Source organism: Lepisosteus oculatus, chromosome 7 (genome assembly GCF_040954835.1).
Source record: "Lepisosteus oculatus isolate fLepOcu1 chromosome 7, fLepOcu1.hap2, whole genome shotgun sequence".
Lineage (NCBI taxonomy): Eukaryota > Metazoa > Chordata > Actinopteri > Semionotiformes > Lepisosteidae > Lepisosteus > Lepisosteus oculatus.
The window spans coordinates 25,234,409-25,246,936 of NC_090702.1; the positions used below are offsets into that span (position 1 = coordinate 25,234,409).

Here is a 12,528-nt window from a genome sequence, read left to right on the forward strand (position 1 = left end):
AGACTTTAAAACTTGCAGTGATTTGCTTTTTTCAGTTTCTCTAATAAACTCTAAAATCTAATGTATTTCTGCCTTAAACTTTTTTCCCCAAGATAAAGCTAAAATGCACCTTTGGATTGCAACAATACAACAGTTTTATTAAGCCATGACATTTTCAGATATGTCATATTTTATATAGGTGTTATATAGTAAAGTTGTACTATATTTGTAATCTAATTATAACATTTGATTTTATTGTTATTCTGCATTTTCTTTGAAAATATGCCAAATAACAGAATTATCCTTTCCTATCAGAACAGTTTTAACCAGTCAGATGGTTTCAACAATTAAGAATTATAAAGTTGTCTACAGCCAATAAAATTCAAGAAATTGTCTGTACTTTATAACCTGGCCCTAACCATATGTAGACATTCTAAAGCCCAGTTAAGGATTTGTGTGCATGTTTTACTGAGTCATACCATTGAGATATTCAACTGCACACACAAAATATATTTTCTGTGTTGTATCCAGGGCTATATAGTAGCTTAATCTGCCTGTCAATGGAAATACAAAGTAAAATATTGGGTAATTTTAGCTGCAACAAAGTATTAATTTGCTGTGTTTGGATAGAAGGAACAAGTATACCTAAATGCTTACATTCTAAGCACTTTTTTTTAGTGTTCTGCCCTGTGCAAACATTTTTTATTATATTGTTCTCACATCCTTTTCCTCTTGCACAGTAAGTCTGAACATACATATTTGAATATATTGAAGGTTATCAAATAAAATAGCTAGATTTCATATTTCAGTCCTACTCATTAAACTGTGTGGCATTAAAAATGGGTGTTACAGTATAAGCACAAAAAGCAGGAAAATTATTTTTTCAACTTGAAACGTTTAAGTAGACTTTACATAAGACATGATAGTGAGCTTGTGGAATTGTAGGTGTGAATAGGAAATGGTAAAATTAATAATTGTTAAAAAGTTATCTTTTGCATTTACATTCATTAATCTTTTGCGGTTACTAATTGATGGATTGTGCCTGCTGAGGGACTTTTGAAACAATTTGGCTAAATCTAGACACAATCCATTATATTATAAAAGTCATGCACTAACCCTGTTAAAATAAATGTAATCAACAAAAACACCCATCTCTGTTGTGTTTAATTAATGTACAAGGAGCATAAGGTAAAAGGCAAGACAAGGAAAAGTTAAGAAAGCCGTGAATGGTAATCACTACATGCTGTATTCAGCCAAAACAATAAAGCAATAAATTAGATTTTTATTATTCCATAGATTTATTTGTAGAATTACTTACAAATGCATCACTAACAATGTTAAATAATACATCCACTTGAAAATGAACTCAAAATAATCTCAGTTCCTAAATATACAATGTCTTAACTGTATCTTGCCATTTTTAAAGATGATAAAAGTCCAAGATTTTGAATTTAGTAAAAAGTATCCATAATACAGATAATATAAACAAAAGAATATTATTTAATATAAATAGACCTGTTGATTTTGTTTGTGATTTGTAAACCATTGCCGTTTGGCATAGCTTTGTAGTAAACTTAGCCCACGACTAATTAAGTAGAATTTAGCCCAAGTGGCAGCTCTGTACTGAACAAAAAGAAAGCATGTTATGGGTGTGTAAAATGTTAATTTTGTATCTGTTTATTAATTTGCATAAACATTTTCTAGTTTTCATTTTACTTACATTTGACCATTTTTATTTATCAACATTATTTATCCCATTTTGTATTTGGTAATTAAAAAAGAAAGTGATGGATATGGCAAAATCTGTTTTGTTACTAGCACCTCACAGCTATTCATTATAATATGGTAAGAACAAGTAATAGGTTTATTCCATGCTGAAAAAAAGAAGAAAGAAAACAACGTTTCGGCCGTGGAGCCTTCTACAAGACACCTGAAGAAGGCTCCACGGCCGAAACGTTGTGTTCTCTTTCTTCTTTTTTTCAGCATGGAATAAACCTATTACTTGTTCCTTTGCAGCCTATGCATGCTGATGCAGCTACCCACCTAAACTGGTAAGAACAAGCACACTATCTTCCCCATTATATTATAAAATGTTCAATAAGAGCTTTAGAAATGTATTGACATTAATATTAGAGATTAGCCTAGCCGATGATTTATATAAGTCATTAATACAGTTATTGATTATCCACTGCTGCTGAAATGGTCTGCACTGAAATGAATGTTAGTACCAATGGGATAATCAACAAGTAAATGATGAAGAGAAACATCTAAAAAGAAATTTTCAATGCGGTAATATATAGAAAGAAATGCAAAAGAAACTCAAAATACACTTTTCATTTTGAAGTGCATACTTCATATAACACTGTAAACATTTTAAATATCTTCTCATCGGTAAATAGAAAAAAATCAAAACATTCAGTAGTAGTTAATATACTTTGGATCAAAAAGACGGACACCATTATACATCACACACTGAGAGCTAAGCCATTCACCTTGTTAAAATATTAGTAAATTGTCACAGATCATTTAATTGACACTTCCAACATGTTTGAAAAGGAGGTTTTTCAGTCATAGCTAGTCCTATAAACAACAATTAGCACTGTGCTATAGTCAGTATATAAAGGATAAAAACATGTTTTTTTGATAATTACAATAATGTAGCAGACAATTTAATTTGTATCGCCCTGTAATTATTAAAAGTGGGCCGAACAACTGAATCACAATTCAATTATAGATCATTCCAGTACAAGCCAACCGTCTAGGCTCTCCTCAAGCTAAAGGTGGCATGTGTCATTTTTCCCCTCAATTGACATCACCCTATAAACAGAAAATGCAACAGCTCACCAAAGTTCTATTTTTTAAAAGACTTTGTAAAAATAAATCTAGTGGAGAAAAAAAAACATTTTTTTCTAAATTTGGCCATGCTCAGAAAACTATTTCAGACAACACTTTCACAATATTCTTTGAGAATCATTTGGCCCAAGACTGAAACGGTCACAACTGTGTTTTAGAAGGGAACACACAAAGAATACTGTATACCTCTGCTTTTAGTGCAGTTCTGTAATCAATATATCTTTTAAAAAATACCTTTGTTTTGTCCCGCATACTATAACACTAAAAGACCAGTAAAGGTAGAAGTGAAACATCAATCATAGCTGTGAGTTAATGGTAGAAGATGAAAATGATAGTGAAATATTCAATGAGTATTTCAGAAATGGATTCACCAAAAGAGCATGCAGACAGCACGTCTTATGCTGATGATGGACAGTGTTCAGTTTTGAGTGATCTTGTTACAGCTGAGATGTGAGCGTTCCTCGTGCTAGGATTCACAAACCAACAGTCAGTCAGCCTGTCGATATTTCCCAGTTATATTCAAGTACTGTATACAGTATGTCCTGTCACCCAGGGGTTTTCAGCAGGCACTTAGGACAAGGTTTTTTTTTCACAGATTAAAATAAATGGCAAAGGGTATGCCCACCTACAAAAGGAAGAACATCTTCTATCCAGGAAACTACACACCAATCATTTTTACATATATTTCATGTCAAATTATACGAACATTGATCTAAAACATAAGGTCGTCAGAGGTAGACAAGTCAGATGAAAAATTAAACAATACACAGAAACAAAAACATATTCAGCAATGTGCTGCTGAAAACATTTTGGATGGTGTGATGTATCAAAACCAAGCTGTCCATACACCCATTATCAGAAAACTATTGATTCCTGGTAAGGGTCACGGCAAACTTGGGCCTAGCCTGGAAAAACAGGGCACAAGACAAAACTACGCTTTGGATGGGACGCCGGCCCATTGCAGGGCACACAGACATTAACATAAGTCTGTGTCACAGTCTAGCCATCACGTCTTTGGAAGCTGAGGGAAAAATACAGAGCAACTGATGAAAACCCATGTGAACATGGGGATAGCATGCAAACACCATGCAGAAGGTGCTGAGTGGAATCGAAGCCAGGACACTAGAGATGTAAGGCAACAGTGCTAAACACCGTGCCACCATGCCAGCCAATGTCAAGGTTTGTCAAGCATTGTTTCTGTGAAACAACTGATATTTTGTATGGGTATGTCAGTATTTTTCTGTATACACATTTCTTTAGAACACTAATGACAAATATTAGCTTTATGTTTTTCACATAGATTATCTGAACCTTTTGTATTCTGATTTACTTGACATATGCATAAGAGGTCAACAGCATAGCCTTTAATAGTGATTATTTTTGAGAGATTAGTAGAATGTCTATATTATTAGGCAAGGACTCCTCATATTGTTTCATACATCCTTTATTTCCAAAGGTTAGGGTAATGATATTTTACAAATCCAACACTGCACTCCCTCTAGGCCTTCAACAGTCTTTAACAGACTGTAAATGTAGAAGCATTCACATTAAACTGGGCCTCAACTTAGAAAATCCCATTGGATTTGAGGAGTGATGAATGACACATGATCCAATTACGAAAGTGATTTCAAGTTAATGGCCCACATATTTTAGGTGCTGTTTATAAAGTTAAATTCGGAAAGTCAATTCTTCTTGCAGTGATAAGCTATAGCATTTGATCTTATCAGCTCCCTTTCTTGTGCGAGAGTAGATGACATCGCATGTTGAGCACATCAACAGCTCATCACACCAATATGCATTAGAGAAAGGGGTTACATTTCACAGAATAAAAGGCAAACTGCTGATGCAAAGGACTGTTAAATTGTAATTATTTAGCAAAACAAATTTGGTTAAATTAATATTTAGAAGATAAAATCACCGGAACTTTGTTCTCTTCCGGTGACAGACATTGTGACTATTAGGTACAGTCTGTCTTTCAAAATACGATATGATTAGATGTCAGTGTACAATTAACCCCTGAAGCGGTTGATTAACACTAAACAAAACTTAAAGCTATTAGAAATGTGTACACTAAAAATGTACGTGAATGATATAGTTCAGTAATGAAAGGTGGACAATGCTAGAAATTATAGAAAACTCTTAAACCAAAATCTTTACCGCTAATATTTTTGTTCGTGTGTAACCAACAAGCAAAAAGCAGGCTTTTCCCAACAAAACCGGTTGTATCGAAAGCTTTGGGCGAGTTACGCCTGCGTGTTAAGGTGTTTAGGTGCAAATTAAATAGCATTGGGTTTTTTTATCCTTAAAACGTAGCGGCCACTGTCAGTGTTGTTAAATATTTGTATTGTACTTATAAGACGATTAAAAATCCCCCTGCTGCGACTTTTTAAAAAGTCTATATTTCAAAACCAAAATTGGTTCAGTCTTTTATTTCTACTCATTGCAATTTATTATTGTTGCAACTTAAAGTTTTGCCGATTGAGCAACGCACTATAAATTATGGTTTGTTGCACTCCTGGCCAGTTCTTCTATGCAATTTAGAGTATATCTAATGAATACAGTGTTGCAATCAATGTTATATCCCCTGCACAACAAATCTGACCCTGTGCACAGTTCATTCGAGATCTCTAATTTGTGAACATGCATACAGTACTTGAATTACGCAAAACGTTACTAATCTTTGAAGTTAAAAATAGTGCGTGACGATACAATCACACACGGTACCACACTTCACCAATGCAAAATTCATACTTTTAACACCATTTTAAAGGACAACTACTTTTTCATCTATATTGCACTTAATATCATATTCCTCGCGTTGGCTAAATGGAAACGCATTAAAAACTGTTAAAGTGCAACGAACTGTACAAGTGTAAACTCAGAAATTAATTAATAAATTGTACAATAAAAACAACGAAGGACCCTCGTATTGAAAGCCTGTTCATCCGGTTGGTCTGGCCCTCGGCATGTGTGTTTCGCTTTACCCGACCGTCCTTGGAGGTGTGCCCTGTTGTAGAGGTTTTCTGTAGCACCTGTTGAAACGGTATAGACTGGAAATACGAAGATTAAGGCTTTATCAACGCCCGAGTGGTCCTGTGCGTCAGTGTCACAAGAGTGGATTCCTGCTTTGAGTGACACGTTGCTCAGTTCTGAGTCGTGACAGCCAAAGTGTTGACATACCCATGAGGACACATGTCGTTTTCGGAGACGCAGTGAGAAAACTGCACTGGGTTACTGCTGAATCTCCTCACCCCATTTACGCTGACGCATTGCTCCACTAATTCCAGACACCTGCAACCTAAGAAAAACATGTTCTTGAACATGAATACGGAGATCGGCATCTGGTACGAGTATACCAGGAAACACCTGACAACCAGCAACGGGACATTGACCAACACACCGGAGAAGAATCGTGCCCAGATCCACTTGCAGTGTAGCTGCGAGGAGTTCAGCTCGTAAAGCCAAAGAATAGGGATGCTCAGAACAAGAAAATACACGGCGATCACTGTATACTTAAGGTAAATAGTCGGGATTTCGTTCATCAGGAGCATCTCTATCAAAGTGAAACTATCCACCAAATCTAAGGAAGAGGCAACGAAGCAGCTCTGAGAATGGTAGTAGGTCGCTCCGGCTAAATCCTCGATGATTGCATTGATCAGGCAGTAGAGTAGAGGCACCGAGAGCATCATAATGACTTTAAAACCCGTGATTCCTAGCGGCACTTTCAGCTCGATCAAATCCAGGATGGAAGTCTCCAAAATCAGAACCACTTTCGGCGTGCAGGCAATCACATAAATGAGCCACGCCAGGTAGGCAAAGGTAAATTCTCCGAGGTTGCAGCCATAAAAAGAGCCCTTTTGGTGCTGGAAGTTACAGGCGCGCTCGCGTTTGCTTCTGGCGTTCTTCAAGAAGAAAATCCCCCAGCCCGTCATCACCACTAGGTCGGTAGCGATCCATGAGCACCAGTAGAGATCGGTAAACACAATTAGGTAGAAATCTAGGATACCACCCTGGAATAAGAGGATCAGAAAGCACAGGATCTTATAAAACAGGTTTCTCTTGGATCTGCGGACGAACAGGGGAGCGGTTTGCAGAAATTCACCAGCTGTCATGATGTATGCAGCTGCAGCAGCTGCCGTAGAAACGAGGGGCTTGGTGCTGCTGTCCTCCGGGTTGCCGCTGCCCGTGGAAGTCTGTGAATTTCTTCTAAATGAGGCGGTTCGAACGAACAGCGACTCGTTTTCCGGGGATTTTTTTCCCTCGGGTTTGATCACCGTTTTTGGTTGGGGGTAGCCGGCTTCAGGGGTTTCATTTCCAAATGCTGCGATCATTGTACTGTATATCTCCCCCTCTTTTCCCCTCTCTCTCAGAAAAAAAAAATCAGTATTTAGGTGAAAGGTAGGTAGGAGGTTGGTCGAAATCCCGGTCCGGATTTTCCAGAGGATGGATTGCGTTTGCCCAAATACAATTAATAGATGTGGTTTCAAATAATATATTACTCAACAAAAATGCAATTATCTTCCAGAACAAATCGACATTAGAGACAATAATTGTGATTTATCCCATGTGTATAATTTTGCAGAGAATGCGAAGTTTAAATGTAAACGTTTAGCCATATACTACTAAACGTTAAAAGTGGATGTATAGATAACATAGCATTATGGAGACATAATAAAATCAAAATAAGAGGCTATGAAATCCCTGTATAAAATGCCACATCCCCTTTTCCCTCTCCTCATTACTTCCAGAGTATATGAAGTCAAAGAGTATGGAGCTCTAGGAATGTACTGGCAGATCGACAAGTCTTAAGATACTATGATTTTCAGGACCCCTCCCATTCACCATTACTGGATTCCAGCAACACTTCCCACTGAAATTAAACTGCATCAGTGCAGACCCTTTCACCTTCATGATACATCCTGACATCTAGATCAAATCAAAACCCTGTTATCTTTCTAATGCTTACCTTTAACTTGGGGCTGCATTTCTCAAGTGCCTCTCTGAATATATGTGTAAAACTAAAGGGATTTAAGGGTTCTCAGATGTTAGGACTGTGGGACATTGCATTTGTGTATAACCTTTCATTTTTAAAATCTTGCAAATGTACAAAATATATAATCTTACAAGAGAAATGAAGGCTTAGTATTCCAAGAAACAAAAATGGCTAAAATGCATAAAACACATTCATAAGTAAATGGCAGAGCATCTGAGTAGCCTTCTCATGATATTTTCCTCTAAACGGTTTGCACAGTGCTACAGTATGCATGTCTCAATTACAAGCCCATTAGCGCAATTTGCGTAACAAGATTTACCACCACGAACATCAGCAGTGTAGGAAACTGAATAAATGCTGCGTTTAAATAAATTCAGACAAAGGAGTGGAAAAAGTATATGCACTATACTAAATCAATTCCTTCACTTGCTTCAACAACATTCAGCTTCGGATGTGTGAGAGACTGTGCAAATGAAAATGTTAAAAAAATCTTGTGTACACATTAAGAAATCTGTATTTTGTATCATCAAAATTTGAAAGCTGCTCATTTTCGTCTTCCATAAAGATGACGGGTAATGCAATTCGGTTGATTTAAGAGCAACTATTCTGGTGGAAAACTCTGAAGAAGAAAGGCCTTCTTAGGCAAGAAATTATTAAGACATCACTATGACCACAGTCAAAGGTGCACTAAATGGATCAGGAAAAATGAGGCCTAAGAAGACTATTAAATATCCTTCATGTCACTTCAAGTTTCCCACAGAAAGGGAAGAGGGTTTCATTACAGATTCTAAGGCACGGTACTCTTCACTAGCTCTGTAGGACAGAGCTGAATAGGAATGCTTCGTTTCCAACTTCACATTAAAAAGTGTACATACATCCCAAATGAGTAAATATTTCATAGAATGAGTAATGTTCTGTGTGGGAGGGAACAGATGAATTCGTTTTTCAAGGCCCTGAGCATGCCTGACTGTAATGTATCCGGACGCATAGGTATATAAAACACTCTTAATTAAGGTAAGCTTGTTCTTCCATGGGAAAGATATTATTGTGAACTTGCCATTGAAGATCACGTACACCTCTGCATATTTGTGTGTTGCAATGATTTTTAAAAGCCCTTTCCAGCATAACGTTATGGATTCCTTTCTTTTACTTGATATAAAGATTCCTCATTTAAAAGAAATACACTACAATTCAGTTTTTAGATTTCTACGAGGTAAAAAGAGCTGTTAAATATGGTGTATTTTATCCTAAATTTTCTTCAGGATGGACATCCCATATTAATTCCATAATCAGACTTTGAAAACATTTCAAGTGCAAAGCTCCCTCCTTAACAGTTTCTTGGCCAGTGTTGTTCTGTCTTCCAATCTTCAATAGAGTATTTTAGCCTCATGGTTCTTTTCATTTTGGTACTATTATATACTATGTTCAGAATCAGGTAGTTTCTCCCTTTTTTCCTTTGAACATACTATAATGAATCATCATTCAAAACCTGAAGGATAAAATATTTTTGACACCTTTTTTGTGGAGTTCTGGGACTCAGACAAAAAAAAATGTCAAACAGGTCTTCAAAGAACTACAATGTTGAAAACAACACAAATGCAGAGAGTAATCTATGATCCACTTGCCCGCTTAATTATTTTGTTATGAACCAGCACAGAGGTGTTAACAACAATCAAGCCAGATGGGAAATTTACCATCTTGTGGTTTTAGGATGCTTTTTATAGACTTGTGAAAAGTTGTTTTCAAGGAGAAGTATAAACTAAATCCTAATGTGCTGGTGGGCAAATACAGATGTTATCTGAATTTTAAAATGAGTCCCAAGATTATCATAAAAACTGAACAGCTGCTATTGTGGATATGGAAACTGTAGAATGATAGAAGACTATAGATAACTTTCTAAAGACAAATGTTACACATACCCTTTGATCCATCATTTCATGTTCAGCAAGAAGTGAAAGATCTTTTTGGCAGCAACTGAGAATCAATGTATTGATCAAAGATGAAGAATTATACTGTGATTTAGTGTGCCTTAAATATGCATTCCATCATATGTGATTATATGTATGAAAATGCATATCAGATCCACAAGACCAGCTGTTTCTAGTTTAGTATAATTGATTGAACCATCAACATGTACAGCCTTCTGTTCAATAATTAGAACACCACTGACAGAATTATTTGTAGTGAGATAAGTTATCAGAAAATAATATTTAGGTACTAAGAATGTTAATGTTAAGAACTTTATATACAATTTATATTACATACTATAATAATACTATTAATGTTGCTCATTACTATTTGGCAACACATGCACACATTAATGACATTTCTTGCTCATCTCACATAGTGTATGCATCTCTTTGTAGATGCTTTTTATTTTCAAATAAGGAAGAGATAGATTTTAGTACTGCACAGTTATACTGATTCATATATGGATACATTTGTAGAGGTCTGGTGGTGAAGATTAATGTATTTGGAACTTAAAGATTTGCTCACATTTAACATTTTAAATGAAAGATAACTATTCTTTTGTAACCTGGATATTGTAATTTTAACAGATGTTTGTCAATTTACTGCATCTTTGTATAATAAAAACCAGAAGGGAAATTCATATTGAGTATTAATAGCTTTCATCCTATACAACTAAAAAGGGTGAATTCGTTCAGATTCAGACTAAGTGAATTCATTTGTGACTCAATGTAACTGCAAGAAATGCATACAATATTAGGATCAGGCTTAAAGAATGAGATTATCTGATGATTTGATGATGGCGAGTTTAACACCAGTAATAGGGAGCATCTATAGAGACATGACACTACTAATAAGGCTACTTGACACTTGAGTTTTAAAAAAGTTAAATTAAACATAATTCTACAAATAAAAATGTGAAGTGACAACCTATAGTTAATACCACATGTTCACTAGCTAACATTTCAATACAGTTTCAGTACACTTCAGTGATAATTTATCATCCACTTACTGGTAGGATTGTGCAAATTCTGAATAACATGTTCCATGTCTCAGGTGAGATATCTTAAAGAGCCCCTATGATTTAGCATATGCGGGCAAAGTCAATATACAATTAAAATAAGAACAGGTGAAAACAAGAGTGATAATAATAGAAAAAAAATCTTAACTTTCTTGTAGCTGCATAATTTATTAAGCATACTCATTCTGTTTCTATTAAATGCATTTTAATGAAAAACTCCAGTACTGAACATGTGTCTCTTGAAGAGTGGTGATATTGATCTACATTTTGATCACAGTGGGAAGACTAGTGGAGTTACCACTTGTGAACAGGATTTTCTGGTGAAGCTGTTGGACCTAGTGGCTAACAGATCCAAGATCATATCCAACCATTTCCTGAAAGAAGCCAGAGGATTTTACTTCATCATGGCTGAGAAGCATGTTCCCTATATATGAAGTGTTCATAGATAACTGTTTGATAGCACCAATTAATGTTTGTGTAAACTGAATTTGACCTCAATTAAACAGATTCATCTGTAATTAATAATTACGTGGTAATATGTCAGAACCCTTTCAAGCTACTCTTGACAGAAGAATTTACTACACAGTCTTTTTTGGTACCCATCTGTCAGATTTTAAAAATATGAAATAAAACATATAAAACATTAATCATTTTCAGTGTTTGTAACTCTTTCGATTATATGTTCAGCTTCCTGAGATTGATTATCTTTCTTAAAGCTACAACTGCCCCACATTTACAAAAACAATTATGAAGAAATCCACCAATACATACTTTCCTAAACCTTGATAACCAAGTTAAATTTCTGTTTAGCACCAATACAGGATGGAAACACTTTCATAATTTCTTTAATTCTGAAATGTTTCCAGACGATTTTCTACTTGCAATTAAGACCTGACTTCATTGCATGTAAAGCAAGTTAAAACTTCTTCAGAAAGAAACTGTGGTATCAAAACCCATCTTTTATCACTGTAACTACTATTGAACTTAGATCCTGCTTTTATATTCAGAACCTATTGTTCTGGTGCTTGACATCAAAGATAACATATCCTGAGATATAACACATACACTGTTTTTAAACTTTGCTTCTAATACCAAAATCCACACTTCTAATACCCTGCGGCATACCTGAAAAGACAGAAGGAAATATATAACAAATCTGTTACCACAGCTGTTGAAGCAGCTGCAAATTATACATAAGATAAATTCAATTGTGGAAACATGCCAATTGATTTGACCCTTTTTTGCCAATACTGGAAAGAAAATGTGTTAGAACATTAAACATTTATAAAGAACATTCAAAAGAATATGTAAAACTTTGACTGAAAAGGGCATGAGGGAGTTGAAAAATCAATTCGCAGTTTGATCAAGAAAATGCACCCAATAAACCTGGGATAATTTGATGAAAATAAACTTTAATCTTCAATTTATGTTGAATGATTCTGCATCATAAAAACCTGAACATATTTTATAAATACACGTTTTATACTGTTGCTGAACACAGAAAAATGAGAAGAGTCTTGTGATTATTTGTTTTGTTTAGTTTTTTACTGCCACAAATCTTTAATGGAATGAAACTAATTTCTTACTGTTGCAGACATCCAGTTTCATGGCTTCTGCACTCAAAATCCAAATCCAAATGAAAATTCTACTTCCAATTCAGTTCTGAGCTGGGACTTGCTATTAGGTACCACAGGTGTTCCTTGATAGTGTGATT

At 35.3% G+C, this 12,528-nt stretch overlaps 1 protein-coding gene across 1 annotated transcript; it reads right to left on the bottom strand.

Moving 5' to 3' along the window:
• Positions 1-1,928: 1,928 nt before the first annotated feature.
• tmem121b (transmembrane protein 121B) lies at positions 1,929-8,585 on the bottom strand. The gene has a single exon (XM_015352756.2). It carries the CDS (start codon positions 7,161-7,163, stop codon positions 5,976-5,978), a length of 1,188 nt encoding a protein of 395 aa, XP_015208242.1. The 5' UTR covers positions 7,164-8,585; the 3' UTR covers positions 1,929-5,975.
• Between the last annotated feature and the right edge of the window lie 3,943 nt (positions 8,586-12,528).